This window comes from Mesoplodon mirus (genome assembly GCF_964341445.2).
Source record: "Mesoplodon mirus genome assembly, chromosome: 12".
Lineage (NCBI taxonomy): Eukaryota > Metazoa > Chordata > Mammalia > Artiodactyla > Ziphiidae > Mesoplodon > Mesoplodon mirus.
Genome location: NC_138988.1, coordinates 32,282,422 through 32,305,646, shown reverse-complemented (window position 1 = coordinate 32,305,646; position 23,225 = coordinate 32,282,422). Strand labels below are relative to the sequence as shown.

The 23,225-nt window shown below is 44.2% G+C and overlaps 1 protein-coding gene across 1 annotated transcript in view; it reads right to left on the bottom strand.

The window, feature by feature from the left end:
- The window catches only part of ARHGEF3 (Rho guanine nucleotide exchange factor 3), a 322,788-nt gene that overhangs the window by 269,303 nt on the left and 30,260 nt on the right, over positions 1–23,225 (bottom strand). The window contains exon 2 of the mRNA XM_082639210.1: positions 12,697–12,789. Within this exon, the coding sequence (XP_082495336.1) occupies positions 12,697–12,758 (62 nt within the window). The 5' untranslated portion in view covers positions 12,759–12,789. The remainder of the gene's footprint in view (positions 1–12,696; positions 12,790–23,225) is intronic.

Genomic DNA, 23,225 nt, shown 5'->3' with positions numbered 1-23,225 from the left:
TGGTGGCACAGTGGTTGAGAGTCTGCCTGCCGATGCAGGGGACACAGGTTCGTGCCCCCGTCTGGGAAGATCCCACATGCCGCGTAGTGGCTAGGCCCGTGAGCCATGGCCGCTGAGCCTGCATGTCCGGAGCCTGTGCTCCGCAACGGGAGAGGCCACATCAGTGAGAGGCCCGCGTACCGCAAAAAAAAAAAAACCAAACAGAAACAGACTCACAGACCTGGAAAACAAACTTATGGTTAACAAAAGGGAAAGGGAGGGGGCGAGGAGGGACAAATTAGAGGTATGGGATTAAGCGATACAAACAAATATACATTAAGTACATAAGCAACAAGCATTTACTGTATAACACAGGGAACTATATTCAATATCTTGTAAAAACCTGTAATGGAAAATAACCTTTTTCATAATTCTAATGGAAAACTGATAAATTCATAAAAGTGCTAACAAAAGATCAAGATAAAAAGAAAATTAATTACATGGGACTGAGTGAACTGATGAGGATGATTATAATTGTTGTGACTTTCTGTTTGAATAAAATTTTAAAAAATCCCACAAGGACTCAGAGGCAAAAAATATACAAATCAATTTTCACTGCCAAGTAAAGGAGCTGTTACCGTGGAGGATTACTGGACTGAATGTCAATATTAGGACATCGTATGAGTGTGTTTCGTGTGTGGTACTTGCAATCGTTGTTGCTTTTGTTGTGGTCATCCATTTACAATGCTTGGTGTCAGTTGATTTATCTCTTGTAAAAATAAAATACAGCGTGTGTGTGTGAAAAAAAAAGAAAATAACCTGAAAACTATATATATATATATATATCTGAATCATTTTGCTGTACACCTGAAACTAACACAATACTGTAAATCAACAATACTTCAAATAAAAAAAAAAGAGGGAGAGATATTTTTTAGTAAGTGCAGAGCCTTTCTCTGAAATGTCTCCCTTAGTTACCATAACTGTAAGGTCCAAATCAAGCAGATTCAATCTTATTTGAAAGTTTTAAACAAATAAACAAAAGGAGCTGTACTTATATATGACTCTTTTAGTAATTAAAAAACAAAAAACCTGTCCTGTGTTTATTTTTTAATGTGCAAATTAGTTTATGTAACAATATTTGTCAGTGTTGTTTATAATATAAAAATATAAGCAATTAAACACTAACAATAGGAGGTTTTTTATGTAAAATAAGTTATAAAATAGTATAGTGGAATAATCTGCAACTGCTTTTTTAATATTTTACTTTTATTGGAGTATAGTTGATTTACAATGTTGTGTTAGTTTCAGGTATACAGCAAAGTGATTCAGTTATACATGTATTATTTTTTAGATTCTTGTCCTATGTCTAGAGTGAGAGAGTTTTTTTTTATTAGAAAGGTAATTGTAAGAATTATGGTCAATATAATTATTATTATCTCTATCAGATCTAAACCAAAACACAACGCAAGCTGTGGTCTTAACCAGGTGTCAACCCAGCACCACCAGCCATGGGTCATACTGACCTTGGGGAGTAACAATGTCACCAATGAGACCCTGTCACTGCACATGTTGTTCCTGGACCTACTCCAGCCACTGTGCTTCATTTGACATTCATGGAAGGGAAAGGATGGAGGAATATAGTAGACGGCACCACAAGGAGACACTCAGACAAATCCAGAACATGGATCTTACTTTTTTTTTTTTTTCTTTGCGGTACGCGGGCCTCTCACCGCTGCAGCCTCTCCCGCTGCGGAGCACAGGCTCCGGACACACAGGCCCAGCGGCCATGGCTCACGGGCCCAGCCGCTCCACGGCATGTGGGATCTTCCCGGACCGGGGCATGAACCTGTGTCCCCTGCATCGGCAGGTGGACTCTCAACCACTGCGCCACCAGGGAAGCCCGGATCTTACTTTTAAAGATGCCAATGTCGTGGAGGATAAATACAAGAGAAGGCCCTGTTTTGGATCGAAGGGGACTAAAGGGACATACGAACCAAATGCAATGCTTCAGCCAGGAACGCTCCCTGGATGTGGGAAAGGAAGGAGGGAGAAATGGAACGAGCTGTAAAAGGTGTTCTGGAGGACTTCCCTGGGGGTGCAGTGGTTAAGAATCCACCTGCCAATGCAGGGGACACGGGTTTGATCCCTGGTCTGGGAAGATCCCACATGCCGCAGAGCAACTAAGCCCGTGCGCCACAACTACTGAGCCTGTGCTCTAGGACCCGCCTGCCGCAACTACTGAGCCCGTGTGCCGCAACTACTGAAGCCCACATGCCTAGAGCCCGTGCTCCGCAACAAGAGAAGCCACCACAATGAGAAGCCCGTGCACCGCAATGAAGAGTAGCCCCCGTTCGCCTCAAGTAGACAAAGCCCGCGCGCAGCAACAAAGACACAACGCAGCCAAAAAAAAAAAAAGTGTTTTGGAACAACTAAAGAAATTTGAATATGGACTGTATATTAAAAGATATTATAGGTCTATACTAAATAAATGGGGACTAGAGGAATCAAGGAAGTAAAATTAATACTGAACACAGATAAAGGAAAAAAGAGATGCCTTGGAAGGACAAGAGAATGATAATACTGACATCTGACTTGTTTTCCCTAAATCTTCTCCCACCTCTTCCCTCAATCCTAAAATGGTTCTGTGTACAAGGCTTCTGAATACGAACCTCCTTGAAGAAAGTATACCAAGTTTAAAAAATTTCTCAAGTCTAGCTGCTAAAAGCCAATGTCTCTTGTAAGACATGGTGCCAAGGGAAGGCCGAGGTGTTCAGGCTTGCCTGGAGGTGAAAGGTTGCCTAGGTAGGGTTATTTGTACCTCGTGATGGACAGCACTACCTTTTCCCCTGAAAGGACAAGGACATCCTATACTCGCATTTGCATATAGGACAAAAACCACATGAACAAAAGATGGGAAACAGGTAATCTATCCTGAGTTTCTCCTCACTTCATTAGAGGCATTTGTGAAGTATTTTTGGCCTTTGGATCTGTTGCCATTTGTAAACACCCATGAATAGATTTCACTTACTGGAATTTATATGCTTCCTTAGTTTTCAAGTTAGTATTTCAAACAGGATTTATCTTCTTGTTTGCAATGTTAATGTAACCACATGATAGAATTTTTAAAGCTATTGTGTGACTTGCCCCCTTGCCACTGGAAATTTTCACTTGCTTATTTTAGAATCATGTACTCAGCCCTACCACTGGAATGAACTTACATATATGTGTAAAATGTGTAATAAAGAGAATAAATAATTGACACTACTAAAAAAAGACATTACAAAATTATTGTTAATTTGCAGAGGTGGGTAACAGTAGGTGAATATGAAGGTGACTACCTATTTTTAGGAGTTACAGGCCAAGGTATTTAGAGGTAAAGTGTCAGGATGTCTGCAATGAGTTTCCGAATGGTTCAGGAAAAGAAAGTATATATGTGTACACATACATACACACACACACATACACAGAGACACACACAGAGTAGTGAGGCAAAGTGTTCAAATAAAATCTAGGTGAAGGAAAAAAAATCTGTTAACTTTTCTGTAGAGTTACAAATTTTCCAAATATACATTTGGATAGAAAAATATTAATACAAGGTAGGGGAATTCCCTGGCTGTCCAGTGGTTAGGACTTCACGCTTACAGCACAGGGGGCACGAGTTTGATCCCTGGTTGGGGAACTAAGATCCCACATGCCGTGCCTCGTGGCCAAAAAAAGAAAAGAAAAGAAAGAAATGCTGAAAATGGTAAACACGTCAGTAAATATAAAATATTTTTTTAAAAGAAAAATACAAGGTAAAACTTAGTTCCTTTGATAACATTATAATAATAAGATAAAGAACACAAAGAAAGGAGTTATTAGGTCTTTAACAAGTGATTTGAACTTTGATTATTTCAGAACCTAAAATATGCCTACTATCCATAAGCACAATATCCTTTTTTGCATGACCAGTAGTTTTATAATACTTTTTTTTTTTTTTCCACTTTCCACAACAGGAAAAGTGTGCCCTCTGCCTGGAATGCTCATCCTTCCCCCAGGGAAGTGTTCCCACATGTCACTGGAGAGGTGAAATTCCCCTTTATTTGCTTTGGGAAGTGGAGAACAGGTTATTAAAACTTACCCACAACTCCATCACTGTAACATAACGGAACAGTCTGTCCAATGATTGTGAGGTTAACGGCTGACTTTCCTACTAATTAGGACCTCCAGGCAGACAGGGGCTGCGTCAAGTTCCTGCCCATTCATCTGTAGTACACGACCAGGCACACGGCCACCACTCAATAAATATTTGTTAAATAAATGAGATATTATACAGCCCTTTAAAAAGAATGCATATGAAGACCATGTAACGAAAAAATGACTGACACAACAAGTGTGAAGAACTATCATAAAGCTACTACGATTACAACAATATGGAAAACTGAAACGGCAAAACCACCAAAACTAAAACAGTAGCAAAATGGGGTGGGGGAAAGGTGAGAAAATGAGTTGCCTTGGAAAAATCTTAAGAGTATGGTAGGTGCCAAAGGAATGAGGAAAGACTACAGTGACCTGGGGATAAGGGGACAGTAAGTAAAGCAAGGAGGGAAATCAGGGAAATAGTGAAAACTTTTCTCACTTGTTCTAATTTAGAGAGAAAAAAAAATCCTCAGTCCTAACCATGAGGACAACCTGCCAAAAGATAGCTGGGTGTTGACCCCGCCCAATTAATTGCCATCATTCACGGCTACAGGACATCCAGGTTCTAATTCCACCTCTGCTACTAACTCACTGTGTAAACTCCACATGCATCACCTCCCTGGGCAGTTTCCTTACTGGCAAAATGACCAGTCACAGATATAACCCTGAGCCCAGTACAGTGCCTGGTATACAGCAGGCCCTCAATCAACCCCCATCCTTAGAGAAGATGGCAGTTCCTGCTTGGGCTGCACACAGCACACACAAGACTGCACAGGGGTGGGACAAAAGCCACACGCAGCCTAAGTTGAAGCAATGATCACAGGGAAAGCCTTAACCTAAGTTCCTATGCTCTTCTCCCACCTAAAGAACAAAGTCTCAAGACTCTCTGCACCCACACCCCAGCAGAACACCCACACAAAATCAGCGCTCCATAAATGCATCTTGATAATTCTTTACCTCTGTGGCCCCAGTGAGCGCTTCAAACATCGTGGGTTCGCATGCCTGTACCCCCAGCCTCACACAGCTCTCCAGGCCTGATTCTTGGCCCTCAGAGTTGAAAAGGTAGAGTTTCCTCCAGGGAATGTGCCACGCTCTTGCCTGGCGGGAAGTTTCTATCAGATTCCAGGAGGGAGATTGACGCACATGGTCTCCACCCAGCAAGGGCTCAGCATCAAGACGGGTGCGACCTTTCACGTGCCACCATCCCTCCGCAGGGCGGGGGCTGGGTGAGCTTCCCCTGCCAGACGCATGCACTGTGTTTCCTGGTACCACCTCAAGCCCAGTGCCCATGTGAATGTCCTCCAGTTTGAGTGGGGTTTTTTTGGTTTTTTTTGGCTGCGCCACGCGGCATGCAAAATCTTAGTTCCTTGACCAGGGATTGAACCTGTGCCCCCTGCATTGGGAGTGCAGAGTCTTAACCACTGGACCACCAGGGCAGTCTCTTGAGTGTTCTTAAACATTTCCCAGGTGCACACTGTGTGCCAGACCCTGCTAGGCCCTTCCTTAACACATCTTGTCTCCTATTACATACATTCATCTCCCCTTCTAGACTGGAAGAAAGGTCCAGGTCTGATTGCATCCCCCAGCATACCTGACAGAGTGCTGAGCACACGATAGGTACTCAAGTAACTGCTGAACGAATTTTCCAAAGTGATCACCATAAGGATTGTCACAGAAAAGTAAAGGGCATGTGTTCTGACGGCCCTACTTGGTTCTGCGGTTGGTGGGAAAACGATTTACAGGCTGATAACAGACTAAGGCCATGCGCTGGGTGTTAGCCAGGTGCCCGGTGACCACAAGCGAGGGACTTCGTAGCACACTGAACCTTCGCATCAACTTTATGACCTAAGTACCACTGTTATTCACCTTCATAGACAGCAAACTGAGACTAGGAGAACTTCCAGCAACTGGGCCAGGATCTTCACCACTTCCCCTAATGCCCTCCTGGCAGTTCCTACTGTCACTAGGGCCCCCCTATGAGGAGACTGTCTGGAATTAGGAACACAATGATGGGCTCCCAATGAGACTAGAACGCCCACACTCTGCACCTCAACGGATTCCCTTGGCTGAGGCCCCGTCCCACCCATGGGGCAGCCACAGCAGCTCCTTCCCATCCTGCAGAGGGGCCTGGAGCGCCCACCTGCAGGGGCAAGGTAAGATGAGGATCCCAATGAGATGAGAAGTAGGGGAGATGGCTAGAAGGCCAGGGGCCTTCTCCCTTAAGAGCATCAAAGATACAGATGTCCCAACAATTACCTGTGACACTGGAGCAGGTCCTTAAAACTGTTTCTTCATCTGCAAAATGGAGGCAAACAATGTGTATTCTGCTCAGTTGCTGTGATATTTGGAGCCAACGTATATAAAAAGCCCCTTAGGAGGTGCCCACAATTGGCAGATATTATTATAATTTGCCGTGTAGAGGATTAGCCAGGCTCCCTGGAGAACTGAAGAGCTTTTTCAATGGCTCCACAGCAGGTCTTCCAGGATGCTGTCCTAATTCATGCCTCTGACCAGTCCAAGGACAGATAAAGACTTGGTTTAGTGGAAAAAAAAACCCACAACAAAGCAGAAATTGAGGCTCAGAAGGCTGGGTCTGGCTCTTGGTTCTTCCATTCCTGCTACAGGACCACAGCCCAGATCTCTGCCTCCCAAAATGTCAGTTCCTCATCTGTAAAATAACATCACTTCCCTCATTGTGTCTTCGTGTGTCTCAAAGAAGATCACATGCACTCACTCAATTACCTTAACAATCATTTAATAATAATAAGCTGTCTCTGGGGTTACGTCAATGAATGTAATATGGAGTCTATTTTGTTTTCATATTAATGCAACAAATGTTTAGTGAGTGACGACTCTATCCCAGGCACCGCCCTGAGGAGTGGATGAGGAGACACAGACCACATCTGCCCTCAGGGGGCTTACGGTTGTTTTAAACAATATACCTAAAATTTTAGGATTAAAAGGAAAGTCATCAATCAACCAACCATTCTTTTTAGCCAATGAGAGATATGAGAGAAAAGAAAAGAGACACACCAAGGGTCACACAGCCAGGAAGAGGCGAGAGCAGAATCTGCACAACGGTTTTTCAGTTTGCAGCCCAGTGTTCTTTGCACGAGAGAGTTTCTGCCTTTATGAAGATACCTGACCCTCCTACTTGTTCTCAACTCACTCACTGGCAGGCTTGTGACAGGGATTGGAACACCTCTTCCACCTTTTGCTTACAATAGTATTTTAAAGTTCCTATCAAAAAACGCTAAACCATTTAAAAATCCAACATCTGTGTCTTTGGTTACTATGCCTCTCTGTCCCAGGCACATCACTGCAGCATTGGGAGGAAGCTTCAAGATCTCCCAGTTCGGCATGTCCCCAGTGTGATCTCTGCAACAGCAGATGTGAGGATCAGGGGGCTGGACACTCTTCCCTCTCTTGAGAGACCCCTCCATGCACACTGACCTTTTACAGGCTCTGCTGGGTCCTGTGAGAAAGGCTACGTTTGACTGAGCTTAAGCCAGTAGTGCCTAAACAAGTTTGGCAACAGGCCCCATTTTTTCCCCTGCAGTGCCTATTAATGTTTGGAGGAAACCATGTTCTGAGGAGCAGACTGTGGGAAATGCTGATGGAATCTCCAAGAAGACACCTTGGAGAGGTTAAGTGCCTTGCTCAAGGTCACAGGACTGGTGAGTCTGAGAGTAAAGGCTAGAGCCTCAGGTCAGGAGAGGTTACTCTCCCTTTTGTTGGGTTTCCAGCTTCTCAAGGTCAGCGGCTGAACTTCTGGAGGTGGAGGAAGCAGAGCAGGCCCCACACAGCCCTTGGGGCAGTGAACAAAGAGCTCATAAAAAATCAGTGACCAGAAACAGCTCCCGCCTGAAGGGCAAGATGGAAGTTGATAAGTGGATCAAGAAGACAGCAACTAACAACAAGCAGTGAAACTAACCAGTCTAAGGTGAGGGCTCTCAGGCAGTCTATCCCTGGAGCATGAAAACAGAACACAGTGCAGGGCAAATCTCAACTTTGGATACAGCCCTTCATGCTGCCATCTAAAAATCGCTCTGTTTTCTAGCCAGTTCAGGACACTAAAGCTGCTCGTGGGTTGAGAGCCTACTGTGCGCAGGGCCCTGGGCCGGACATGGGGTGTCGCTGCACCAGACAAGGCCCTGCCTTCCAAGTCAGTAAAGTCTAGTGGAGCCAGCACAAAGGAGGTTCTCAAAACAACCTGGAATAAATGAGCGAGCCAGAGAAGATCCTTATTTTCATAAAAGAGACACTCATTTGTACAATCTGAGAGTGAAAGGCCCTGCAAGGAGAGAGTAACCCCTTATTTGAACAGGATAGGATGTTCACTGACTGACTGACCCACAGATGAATGAATGAATGAATGAATGAATCAAACAATCGATCAATTTCTCCAGCATGGGCTGAGTCCTAACCATCTACCATTTCACGGAACTATCACAAGTCCATTTATAGGAAGGATTTACAAGAAGGGCAAGAGCTTCTCCCCTCAAAATTCTCCTCTTTAAACATCAGAAATTCCACTTGCCTAAAACCATTGCTGCGCAGCTGAGGAAACTGAGGAGTGATATTATCCACCCAACATCACAAATGCCAGCAGAAAACTGCAGTCCCCAGGGGCTTACTCTTCTAAAAATCCTGTATTCTTGTGAGTTAGCACCCAGAAGTACAAGTGGCAAGTAAAGGTTGCTCAGTTAATGAGTGCTGTGGGACTAGGTCTTCCCACAACAAATCACTTGGTTAAAAGACAAAGTGTCTGTAAAGCTCAGGAGCAAAACTGCGTTCCCGCAGAAGGGAGGTGTGTGGGCAGGGCCCCCAGGGAGCCCCTCTCCTCGGGAACCTGGGGTTGGCTCCAGGCAAGCTTAGGTCCTTCTCACTGGCAGGCTTTGTCACAGTACCTCACCTCAAGGATCCAGGGTCCACCCTTTATCGTTACTTGAACACTACACTCATCAGTCCAGAAATATTAGTGAGCACCTACTGTGTGCCAGGCACTGGGTAAACAACAGTGAGCAAAACAGGCAAGACCTGGCCCCGCAGAGTTCACAGTCCAGTAAGAAAGGTAGACACTAAAAAGATAATTACATATAGGATAAGAAATCACATCAATGGATTATCATTTCTCTTTTTTTTTTTTTTGGCCATGCGGCATGTGGGATTTCAGTTCCCCGAGCAGGGATCGAACTCGTCCCACCTACACCGGAAGTGTGGAGTCTTAACCACTGGACCACCATGGAAGTCCCAGATTATCATTTCTAAAACACAAGTCTGGCCCTATCAATCTTCTGATAGAGCAATCTTCCTAGGTTCCTCACTCTATGTGGGATTAAAAATAAACAAATAAAAATGAAAAGAGCTGCCTTAATTGGGTACTTACTCAATACCAGGTGCTTTACTATGATTAACTCAGGACATGCTCCAACAACCCACTGCAGGAGGTACTATTATTATCCCCATCGACCAACGAAGAACTAAAGTTTTCTACTTAACCATTGCTTACTGCGTGTGCAAAAGCCCATCCACCCCCCAGCCAAGACCCTGAATTCCCTGAGAATTCATATCTTACTCAACTTGCTGCCTCTTGTGCACACAGTAGTATTTCATAAACTCCCAATGAATGAATAACCAACTGATTGATCAATGGGCTGGTTTCCTTCAAGGCATTATCTGCGTAATAAGCTCAATTTTTGGAACAAGTACCGGTCATTGTCCTAATAATCATGCGAGAAGTAGCTGTGATGTTGCGAAAAGAGCCAGAGCCAAACCCCCGAGGCCTGAGACCGCAGCTTGGCTCTGTGTGAACCCGGAGGATCATTTCCTCCCTCTAGGCCTGACTGCTTCCCACTGTCCTGATGGGGAAGCAAGAAATCAGACAGTGAGCCTAGGACCTCTGCTGGCTCTACACGATTACGTCTCTGAAACATAATGGGGGGCAGGGGCTGGGGCTCAGGAAGACCTCTGAAACTGCACTCTGCCTGCTTTTAGAACAGGGTCTAAAATTAAATGTTTTAGGGAGGGTGACTGATCAGGTCTATGGGGGTGGGTGAAGAACTTCCTCTTCGGCCATAGCTCAGTGGGCATATTTATCCTAATAGGGTAGATTTACTCCCTATGACAAAAACCCCTTTCCAGAGAAGTATTTTGGACGAATACAGGTGAGACCGCCACCCCCAACTGTACACCAGAATAGAGGGGCTGGTGAAATGAAAGAGCCTGTGTTCATATGCTGGAAGCAAACAAAACCCAAACCACACTCTCCACTCCTACACTCTCCTCTGGGAAGGCCATGTGAATATGGTCAAGGCCACCACGAACATGGGCCTAATGGCTCCATGTGGTCCATAAGCTATGACCACAGGAGAACTCGCCACTCAGCAAGCATGGGTCTGTCTGTCACCCAAAGTGAGAGCAATGGGTAGGAGCTGGGGCTCCGCAGCAAGACAGAGTATTTGTTGGTTTTCTTTTGTTGCTTGGGTTGGTTTTGAGTGAATTTCTGTCCTCACGTCACCTAATGGACATAATGAGGGTAACAACACATCTCCCTACCTCACCACAGTGAAAATTAAATGAGATGAGTAAGCCAAGTGATCCACACAGAGCCTGACACATAGTACGTACTCAGATTGTTGCCAAGGATGGTGGTGGTGGTGGATGAAATCATCTGAGTCAGGAAATCCAACCCAAGCCTCTTCCAACCCACTCCAGGATCCAGAGAGAAGCAGGTGATCCTGGGATGAACGCTACTGGAAAAGCAGACTTGGATACTTTTCAGAAGAGAAACAAAGAGGTGCCCACTCTTGGGAAGGACCCAGCCTGCCCAGGTGCCCTGGGCCTCAGGATAATCACTGGGTCCCTGTAAGGACAGAGGCTCGCTAGGGCCATTGGGAAACAGAGAGACCTGAGAAGACGAACTTCCTCAGAGTAAAGAGAAGGGGGAGGAAATTACAACCATGAAGATACTGCTGTTAACCCAACAGACTGGCAAAAATTAAAAAGCATGAAGAGCTGAGGTGTGGCAGGAGGCAGGCAAACAGGAAATCTGGTATCCTGCCGATAACTGGTGCTCTTTAGAGAATGATTTGGCAGTATTTATCAAGATCTTAAATGCATGCAAAGGATGGCCCAACAACTTCACTCCTCGATAACCATCTACCTAAGAGAACTATCTGCTCATGTGCTTGGAGGCATAAACCAGAAAGTGCATCAAAGCACTGCTGTAAGGGCGAAAAACAGAACCCACCCACCCTCCACCACCAACAGAAAAACAGCTCGATAAACAGTGAGATTCTTATGCCATGGATACAATACTCACTTTGCAACAAAACAAGGTAGATGCACATGCACTGTCTTGAAAACATTTAAAGACATATTACTGAATGTTTTAAAAAGGTTACAGGGGCTTCCCTTGTACCGCAGTGATTGGGAGTCTGCCTGCAAATGCAGGGACACGGGTTCGAGCCCTGGTCCGGGAACATTCCACATGCTGCGGAGCAAATGGGCCAATGTGCCACAGCTGCTGAGCCTATGCTCTGGAGTCCGTGAGCTGCAGCTGCTGAGCCCACGTGCCACAACTGCTGAAGCCCGTGTGCCTAGAACCCGTGCTCCACAACAAGAGAAGTCTCTCACTGCAATGAGAAGCCTGCACACCGCAGTGAAGAGTGGCCCCTGCTCGCCGCAACGAGAGGGCCCGTGCGCAGCAATGAAGACCCAACACAGCCAAAAATAAATAAATAAAATAAACGAATTAAAAATAAGAGAATGTTTAAAAAAATTATTAAAATAAATAAATAAAACAAAAAGGTTACAGAATAGACCAGCAAGCATAGTATGACAGACTGTATTTAAAGAACAGAAAGAAAGAAAAAGGAAAGGAAGGAAAAAATGACTTTTTTTTTCTATGTATACAGACTCCTAGTAAAAGCTCTGGAAGGAAATTCACAAAGTAGGTCACAGTGGTTACTTCTGGGAAAGGTAGGAGTGGGGTGGATGCTGGGAATGAAACTTGGGGATCAATAGGGATTTCACTCTTATTTTTAACTAGGAAAATGTATCCATGCATTTCTTGGGTATTTAAGTTAAAGTAATACATTTATTTTTAAGGAACAAAAAAGAGGAGGTAGAAGGAAGAGGAAGAGATGATGACTTCAAGAGAAGATGTAGCTGCCGAGAGCTAAGGGTCTGCCTTCACCTCCTCTTGGGGGACTGGCCACCCACAAATGTAGACACAACACATCTGAGCATAAGCCCATAGTTTCTTGGAATGACAGAATCAGATATTTAATGCTATACCACATCAGTTCTATATACCAACTCTTCCTTCTAAATCTTAGAAAAATTCCCTCATACTTGACAAAGGTATCCTTCCTCTGGTGTCAGAAACTCAAGGTATGAAAACGGGACACATGAAATTTTGCTATCTCCAAATCCTTGTTGGCCTCCACTGACTTATAAGAAGTCCTGCATTACATTTAATTGTTGCATGTAAGTATTCTTTTTAATTTTAATTTTTAAAGATACTTTTACCTTTCCTTGTTTTCTTCCATTTCTCTGAAGACACACTGATTCATTACTCCGGAACTGTCCATAGACACTGTGTGGCAGATCCAGGTCTTCTTTCTGAAAAAGCAAAATAACCAACATTTATAACCTGGGTACATTTATGCTAACACAAAGAGATGCATTAAATATACACAAAAGGAATATGTCAAAGGCTGCCTAGTGTCCATCAAAATCCATTTTCCCCTTTGTCCATAGGTTATTTGAGTTTCATCAGGGACTACATTTCCCAGGCATCCTTGCAGCTAGGTGCAGCCAGGTATCTGAGTTCCCAATGGAATGTGAAAGGATGTGATATGTTCCACTTCTCCACGTAGGTCTCAAGACATGGGCATGCCTTGTCCATCCTTCCCCCTGATTCTCACTGGCTGGAACTCAGCTCTGACCATGCAGATGATGACAATGCACTTGGAAATAACAAAGGAACAAGATAGAAGGCACTTGGGCCTGTGACTGGCTGCATGGAGCACAGGTGCCCTCTCTCCTGGGAACTACTACCTTAGAGAGAAATATCTTTGTTCTTTAAGTCACTTTAAGTTTAATAAAACTAAGTTTTATTGGGTCTTCTTTTTATGGCTGGCTAAGTCTCACTGAGTTGGCACTATGGTTAAAGATTATCACTGGGGCCCTTCTGAGGGTGGGGTTGCTTATTTGGAGCTTGGCACAGTCTGTGTCTGTGGAGACAGGTGAGTCCAAATTATTTGGGGTCATAATTTTGGTAAAACCACACGCCATTTCAAGCAGGTACTCAATCAGTGTTTGATGGGTGAAGAGGTGTTCATAGGCATGTAATCTCTTCCTGTGTGAAGCGCCTCAAAAGCAGAGCACCTGGTATGGAATTAGGGACACTGGGACCCACAAGTACGAGTTGTGAGCTTCACTTCACGAAACGGCTACTCGGGATGGTAAAACGCCACCTGAATGTACACGATACCCACATTTAAGGATTTTAGTCTCTGCTTAGGAGTGACATAGAGACTAGGAAACACAGGGACAGAGACAGAGAGACAGAGCTAGGGGGAGAACATTCCGATGGCGGAGGATTCGGCCCACTATTCCACTCCCTGCACGTCTGCCCCAGGATGAGTCTGAGCTACAACTCGGAGGTCCCCTCTCCAGCCTCAGGAACTGCATTCCTCACCACTCAGGGTGTGGCTTTAGCATTAAAAGATAGATTCTCTTTCTGCACCATGGCCCGAATACAAACCAGCTACTTCATTTGTAACCAAAGAAACAGCTGTCATTTTCAACGCAGGAAGAACTGGCTGTGTAGACCATATTGAGGGATGGTGTGTTGGTCTCCAGCCTGGAGCCTCCTAGGCAAAAGGGGGTCCAGGATAGTTTTGACACCCATGACCTTCATGCTGGTGCTGTCATTATGGCCCAGCTCCACTGCATCAGCTGTTTTGATGGTTGAGCATCATAGGCTGCTTGGCCAAATCTCCCCGCAATCCTCCATCTTCTCCACTGTGGGTCTGGCTTTCTCCCAGATCAAAGCACAATGTGAACAAACTTTCAGACCCAGGTGAGCAGGACCAGATACCTGGGACCCCTGCACCATGATGTGTTGGACAGAGTCAGTGTTGGGGAGAATCCCCAGCCCCAGCCTCCAACACTGCTCTTTAACTTGCAAAGAGCACACTAAGAGATATTTTTAGCATCTGGATCCCTGTCTGAGGCCACTGCTCTGGCTTCCATCAGAGTTTAACTTCTTCAGCTGTGGCATGTGCATTATGGAGGGACCCAGAACGAGGCAAGAGGGAAGATGTGGATCCTGGAAGGAGGGATGTGGATGTGAATGTGGAAGGGTAATGGGACTTGAACTCAGAGTCCCAGAGGTGTTACTGCATTCCTGCCACGAAGGGAGAGGGGAGAAAGCAGTGGCTCACACCAGGGTCACTTCTGCAGCTGTGAACACCTTGGTCCACCTCACCTTGGGCTGGAAGCCAAGTTTGCTCTGTGTAGCAAGCTCTTACACAACACAGTAACTGCTGCAAGAGGATTTGATACTTACATCCCAAATGATGCCAACAGCAAACTCTCCTCTAAGTCACATTTCCCCTGCAGCAACGAGGTCAGAGTCTGCCTTCACAGGCCCACTGGCTAATTCTGGGTCAGGGTTTCAGGTTTTCCCTCCTGGTGTTGGATAAGGTTTTCTGTAGACAGCCATCAAGAAACCACTGTCCTTCAGCCTGTGGCTAGGAGCCGGCACTGGGGACACCCATCTCTGTATCCCAGCACTGAGGGATGCCCAAGGTGCAGACACTGACGTGAAATATCTCATTGGATTCTCACATCAGCCCTAGGAGGCAGGCACTGCCTCACTCTATGAATTGGAAAACTGGGTTAAGATTTGTCGAAGGCCATACAGACACCAAACGGCAAAGCCAAGACTTGAACCAGGGGGTTCAAGTCTGTGTTCCTAACCACTGTATTTTTTTTTAACATCTTTATTGGAGTATAATTGCTTTACAGTGTTGTGTTAGTTGCTGCTAACACTGAGTATAACAAAGTGAATCAGCTATATGTATACATATATCCCCATATCCCCTCCCTCTTAAGCCTCCCTCCCACCCTCCCTATCCCACCCCACTAGGTGGTCACAAAGCACTGAGCTGATCTCCCTGTGCTATGCAGCTGCTTCCCACTACCTATCTATTTTACATTTGGTAGTGTATATATGTCAATGCTACTCTCTCACTTCGTCCCAGCATCCCCTTCCCCCTCCCCGTGTCCTCAAGTCCATCCTCTACATCTGCGTCTTTATTCCTGTCCTGCCCCTAGGTTCTTCAGAATGATTTTTTCTTTCTTTTTTTTTTTTTTAGATTCCATATACATGTGTTAGCATACGGTATTTTTCTATTTCTGACTTGCTTCACTCTGTATGACAGACTCTAGGTCCATCCACCTCACTACAAATAACTCAATTTTGTTTCTTTTTATGGCTGAGCAATATTCCATTGTATATATGTGCTGCATCTTCTTTATCCATTCATCTGTCAATGGACACTTAGCTTGCTTCCATGTCCTGGCTATTGTAAATAGAGCTGCAATGAACATTGTGGTACATGACTCTTTTTGAATTATGATTTTCTCACAGTATGTGCCCAGTAGTGGGATTGCTGGGTCATATGGTAATTCTATTTTTAGTTTTTTAAGGAACCTCCATACTGCTCTCCATAGTGGCTGTATCAATTTACATTCCCACCAACAGTGCGGGAGGGTTCCCTTTTCTCCACACCCTCTGCAGCATTTATTGTTTGTAGATTTTTTGATGATGGCCATTCTGACTGGTGTGAAGTGATACCTCACTGTGGTTTTGATTTGCATTTCTCTAATGATTAGTGATTTTGAGCATCCTTTCATGTGTTTGTTGGCAATCTGTATATCTTCTCCAGAGAAATGTCTATTTAGGTCTTCCACTCATTTTTGGATTGGGTTTTTTTTTTTTTATATTGAGCTGCACGAGCTGCTTGTATATTTTGGAGATTAATCCTTTGTCAGTTGCTTCGTTCACAAATATTTTCTCCCATTCTGAGGGTTGTCTTTTCGTCTTGTTTATGGTTTCCTTTGCTGTGCAAAAGCTTTAAGTTCCATTAGGTCCCATTTGTTTATTTTTGTTTTTATTTCCACTTCTCTAGGAGGTGGGTCAAAAAGGATCTTGCTGTGATTTATGTCATAGAGTGTTCTGCCTAAGTTTTCCTCTAAGAGTTTTTTAGTGTCTAGCCTTACATTTAGGTCTTTAATCCAATTTGAGTTTATTTTTGTGTATGGTGTTAGGAAGTGTTCTAATTTCATTGTTTTACATGTAGCTGTCCAGTTTTCCCAGCACCACTTATTGAAGATGCTTCTTTTCTCCATTGTATATTCTTACCTCCTTTATCAAAGATAAGGTGACCATATGTGCGTGGGTTTATCTCTGGGCTTTCTATCCTGTTCCATTGATCTGTATTTCTGTTTTTGTGCCAATACCATACTGTCTTGATTACTGTAGCTTTGTAGTATAGTCTGAAGTCAGGGAGCCTGATTCCTCCAGCTCTGTTTTTCTTTCTCAAGATTGCTTTGACTACTTGGGGTCTTTTGTGTTTACATACAAATTGTGAAATTTTTTGTTCTAGTTCTGTGAAAAATGCCAGTGGTAGTTTGATAGGGATTGCACTGAATCTGCAGATTGCTTTGGGTAGTATAGTCATTTTCACAATGTTGATTCTTCCAATCCAAGAACATGGTATATCTCGCCATCTGTTTGTACCATCTTTAATTTCTTTCATCAGTGTCTTATAGTTTTCTGCATACAGGTCTTTTGTCTCCTTAGGTAGGTTTATTCCTAGGTATTTTATTCTTTTTGTTGCAGTGGTAAATGGGAGTGTTTCCTTAAGTTCTCTTTCAGATTTTTCATCATTAGTGTATAGGAATGCAAGAGATTTCTGTGCATTAATTTTGTATCCTGCTACTTTACCAAATTCATTGATTAGCTCTAGTAGTTTTCTGGTAGCATTGTTAGGATCCTCTATGTATAATATCGTGTCATCTGCAAACAATGACAGTTTTACTTCTTCTTTTCTGATTTGGATTCCTTTTATTTCTTTTTCTTCTCTGATTGCTGTGGCTAAAACTTCCAAAACTATGTTGAAGAATAGTGGTGAGAGTGGACAACCTTGTCTTGTTCCTGATCTTAGAGGAAATGGTTTCAGTGTTTCACCATTGAGAACGATGTTGGGTGTGGGTTTGTCATATATGGCCTTTATTATGTTGAGGTAGGTTCCCTCTGTGCCCACTTTCTGGAGAGTTTTTATCATAAATGGTGTTGAATTTTGTCAAAAGCTTTTTCTGCATCTACTGAGATGATCATGTGGTTTTTATCCTTCAGTTTGTTAACATGGTGTATCACATTGATTTGCGTATATTGAAGAATCCTTGCATTCCTGGGATAAACCCCACTTGATCATGCTCTATGATCCTTTTAATGTGCTGCTGGATTCTGTTTGCAAGTATTTTGTTGAGGACTTCTGCATGTATGTTCATCAGTGATATTGGCCTATAGTTTTCTTTTTTTGTGACATCTTTGTCTGGTTTTGGTATCAGAGTGATGGTGGCCTCGTAGAATGAGTTTGGGAGTGTTCCTCCCTCTGCTATATTTTGGAAGAGTTTGAGAAGGATAGGTGTTAGCTCTTCTCTAAATGTTTGATAGAATTCACCTGTGAAGCCATCTGGTCCTGGGCTTTTGTTTGTTAGAAGATTTTTTTTTTTTTTTTTTTTTTTTTGCAGTAGCAGGCCTCTCACTGTTGTGGCCTCTCTTGTTGTGGAGCACAGGCTCCGGACACGCAGGCTCAGCAGCCATGGCTCACGGGCCTAGCCGCTCTGCCACATGTGGGATCTTCCCGGACTGGGGCACGAACCCGTGTCCCCTGCATTGGAAGGCAGACTCTCAACCACTGCGTCACCAGGGAAGCCCTGTTAGAAGATTTTTAATCACAGTTTCAATTTAAGTGCTTGTGATTGGTCTGTCCATATTTTCTATTTTTTCCTGGTTCAGTCTTGGAAGGTTGTACTTTTCTAAGCATTTGTCCATTTCTTCCAGGTTGTCCATTTTATTGGCATATAGTTGCTTGTAGTAGTCTCTCGTGATCCTTTGTACTTCTGCAGTGTCAGTTGTTACTTCTTTTTTGTTTCTAATTCTGTTGATCTGAGTCTTCTCCCTTTTTTTCTTGATGAGTCTGGCTAGTGGTTTATCTATTTTGTTTATCTTCTCAAAGAACCAGCGTTTAGTTTTATTGATCTTTGCTACTGTTTCCTTCATTTCTTTTTCATTTATTTCATTTATTTCTCATCTGATCTTTATGATTTATTTCGTTCTGCTAACTTTAACAATTGTAAATATTTATGCATCCAACTTAGGAGCACCTCAATACATAAGGCAAATGCTAACAACCGTAAAAGGGAAATTGACAGTAACACATCATAGTAGGGGACTTTTAACACCCCGCTTTCACCAATGGACAGATCATCCAAAATGAAAATAAATAAGGAAACACAAGCTTTAAATGACACACTAGACCAGATGGACTTAATTGATATTTATAGGACATTCCATCCCAAAACAACAGAATATACTTTCTTCTCAAGTGCTCATGGACCATTCTCCAGGATAGATCATATCTTGGATCACAAATCAAGCCTTGGTAAATTTATGAAAATTGAAATCGTATCAAGTATCTTTTCCAACCACAACACTATGAAACTAGATATCAATTACAGGAAAAAAACTGTAAAAAAATACAAACACATGGAGGTGAAACAATACGCTAACCAAGAGATCACTGAAGAAATCAAAGAGGAAATCAAAAAATACCTAGAAACACATGACAATGAAAACAAGATGACTCCAAACCTATGGGATGCAGCAAAAGCAGTTCTAAGAGGAAAGTTTATAGCAATACAATCCTACCTCAAGAAACAAGAAAAATCTCAAATAAAACAACCTAAACTTACACCTAAAGCAATTAGAGAAAGAAGAACTAACCGCTGTATTATAATGTTCAAGGTAAAGCTCAGTACTGGTTGAATGTATGAATGAATGAACAAATAGTTTCAAAAGCAGTTTCAGGGCTGTGGGGAGACAGTGTCTCTCTAAAGCCCTAGAGGGATTGACCTCACCCACCCTGGACGCCCTGGTGATATTCTCAGACCCCTCCCACGACAGCCACTCAGCCCCTGAACACTCATTCTGAACCCAGAATTGCCAACTTCTGTAGGCGTTTATGTGCTCATTACTGCTGTCAGTAATGACCAGAGCTACCACTGACTCAGAACCTCCTATTTGCAGGCAGTAAACTCATGGCTCTCACACAGAGGCTCCTCTCATCCACCCACAGCCACCCAGGGAAGGCAGAATCACACCCATCTTAGGAACAGCACAACTGGAGCTCACAGAGGTTGTGATTAGCTTGTGATTAAGGTCACAGCACTTATGAGAGGGCAATTTTCAAAGTCTGGGGAGCTGGTGAGCGGCACAGACCTCTCCTCCACCTCACAAGACCCATCACTCACCTCGGATAATCAGCAAGTCACAAAGATGAGTGCTGTTCTAACTCTTCAGCTGGTAAGCTCTGTATTAATCTAAAGCTAATCAGTATTTCCTATGCCAGTCACTTCCTCTTCCATGGAAGAAGAATCCTAATTCTCCCCACCACTGCCCCCTTCCTCTCCTCAGCTGGCTGGATCAGTGGTGACCAGCATCTGCTCAGCATCAACTTCCTATCAGGTGTCCACTGGACACCAAATCTTGCTAATTTTTCTTTGAAAAATATCTCTTCTCAGGAAGACCAAGTGTTGGTGAGGATGCGAAGCAACCAGAACTCTCATATCTTCCAACCACTCTGGAAGACGGTGGCAATATCTATTCAACTGCATTTGCTCCTAGGTATATACATGCACCATTCTGGTACATATTTTCCAGAATGTTCTCAGTACTACTCTGCATAACAGTCCTGTATTAGTTTCCTACTACTATTATAACAAATAACCACAAACTTAGTGACCCAAAACAACACAAATTTGGTATCTTATAGCTCTGGAGGTCAGAAATGGGTCAGCAGGACTGCATTTCTTCTGGAGGCTCTAGGGAAGAATCCATTCCCTTGTCTTTTCCAGCTCCTAGAGGTCACCTGCTTTCCTCGGCTCATGGCCCCTTCCTCCTTTTCAGAGCCAGCAATGTAGCACCTTCAAATCTCCCTCTTCTCTCACCTCTGCTTCCATCGTCATATCTCATCCTCTGACCAGACCCTCCTGTATCCCTCTTACAAGGATCCTTGTAACTACACTGGGCCCACCCAGAGAATTCAAGATCATCTCCCCATGTCAAGACCCTTAACTTAATCAAATCTACAAAGTCCCTTTGCCACATAAAGTGACATAGTCACAAGTGTTACCAGTGAATGGTACCTGTGACCAGGGATGAGGTCATGAATATCTTTCGAGGGGCCATTATTTGGCTTACCTCCAGCTCCAAACCAGAAGTGACCCAAATGCTCATCAACAGTAGAATGAATGAAATAAAAGGTGGTAATTCACAGTGTATGAGGACATATGATCTACAGCGCTACATGCAACAAGGATGACTCTCACAAGACAACACTGAACCGATGACATCAAACACAAGAGCACTTGCTGTATGCGTTTGTCTGTAGGAAAGGCAGAACCAGGTAAAGTTTGTCTATTCAACTGTTTCCCCCAAGTCTACCAGTTTCCATAATCCTCTCAAAAAGAAGCTTGCTGCTTGTTTGTTTTCTATAAATCAATATAGACATGCTACATTTCCCAACTTTGCATCCCACAATTGGAGGTCAACAGTTATGAAAATTCAATAAATGCGTTTATAACTAAAGAAGAAGGAGGGGGAGAAGAAGAAGGAGAAAAAGAAGCAGCAACAGTGTCTCTGCCTCTCTCATCCATTTCCACTCCACAAGCATGTGTCATTTCACCTCTGGATGAAGCAGATCCCAGGTGACTTCCTCACCACCCCCCATCCTGCCAAGAGCTGTTCACCAGACAGACCTGGAATGTTCCCCTGACCCCTGCTGCATGGTCTTTCCTCTGTCTCTCCTTCACTCCTTTCACCCACCTGACACACCCATGGACACACCCACCTGGCACGCCACCATTGCCCCCCAGGAATCCCCCCCGAACTCCTGTAGGGCTTGCAATACAAGCCACACCATTTGCTCTTAATTGCTACTGTCACATATTAATTGCTAATAGTAACAAGTGCCTTTATCTAGTCTCCCCAAACAGACTGGAAACTCTCAAGAACAAAAATCAGGTCCTGCCCATTCAATTTTCCGCCTCCTAGTTCTGACTGCATGTGAACGCCTAATGCTAATTCATAATAACTACTAATAATATAACTGCCTTTGCTGAACACCTAACATGCATCAGGTGCAGTATTTCTCAAGCATTACCTCATTTCCTCTTCTCCTACTCAATGAAGTGGATGCTATCATAATCTCCCTTTTGAATAGGAGGAAATTGAGGCACAGATGGCTAATTAACTTGCCCAAGGTCCCAAAAGTCATCACTAGAGGATGGGATTTGAACCCATGCAATCTAATTCCAGAGCCCGCTCTGCTCCCATAATGCCCCACCTGAGTTGGGTTAGGCATATAGTTGGTGCTTAATAAATACTTGACAAAAAAAAGATATACTAAGGAAAAAAAAAAACCTTCACAGCATGCAAATAACAAATTAAGACTCTTCACCAAATAATCTTTTCAGCCTCAGATCTTAGAAGGGAACACCCTCTGGAGAGATTTGTAGAAGCCTGCCTGTTCCTGGCTCTGCATCATGCTTGGTTCTTGGGGGCTTTATAAACATTTATCAGTAAACAACAGTCAGGGTTTGTTCTCCAGGCTTTTATCAAAACAGGGAGAGAGCTGGATACATTTTTTCTTTTTCTGTCCGCCAAAGTCACAGTTGAAGGCCCACTGGGCAAGTGGGGCTGTGACCACAACGCCCCAAGCCACCCGCCCCAGATGACCTCACCTCTATAGTGGCCAAAAAATGTGGCCCAGAGGCCTTGACTAAAAACAAGGCCACCGCCCCTGAGGGCTGCTGTGGCCAGAGATAAACTGAATGGGAGACGATGACACGGGCAGCCCTGCCGTCACGGGGACATCACGCCGTGGCCCACAGTGCTGGCAGCCGGCTCGAGCCCGTGCAGTCTCTTCCCTTGAGGCCGGCCCCTTGGTCAGATACCAAACAGTGCTCTGGCCGGCGGTGTGGACACAGCGGCGCACCCTCATCCTCCCACAGACTGGCTCGCAGCGTCTGCGTGGATGCGGATGAGAGTGCCTGTGCCTGGGGCGCAGACTATTCAGGAGACAACGTTCTTAAACGGCTGCCTCTAAGGAGGGACGTGGGACTGGCCGGAGGTTACGGAGGGCTTCAGTTACAGCTGTACCACTAGCGGTTTTACAAGAACAAAAAAGGGTTGACATATTTGGGGGTTACTAAAACTATCTCAAAGTTTAAAAGAAACACTGATCATTACAGCACAGTGTGGTGAAGCAGTAACGGAGGGATGTACAGTTACAAGGGGAGCAGCACCTGCGGCGGCTGGAGAGAACCAGGGACGGGATCTGGCCTCAGTGGGCTCTGTGCCTCTGGGCAAAATGAGACAATCTACAATGAGTGCTTAGCCAAGAAGATGTACTCAGTTAGTGGTCGTTGTTATCTGTTTTTATTTGTATTTTTACTCCATCCTTCCAGACATTGTGAGGTCTGGACATGGCACTGCAGTTGGAGGCAAGAATTGAGAAATGAGGTCTCCACGGCCACCCTCAAAGAGACACTTTGTAAACTCAACCACTCTCGTCCCCACAGGCTTTCCCAGGCCCCCCAGTGACTCCCTGGCGCTCCTGCTATGCTCCCCCCCACCCAAATCCCGCCAATATGTGCTTGTGTCTCCCCAACTGCAGCGGGTGCAGTGGCACCCCAAC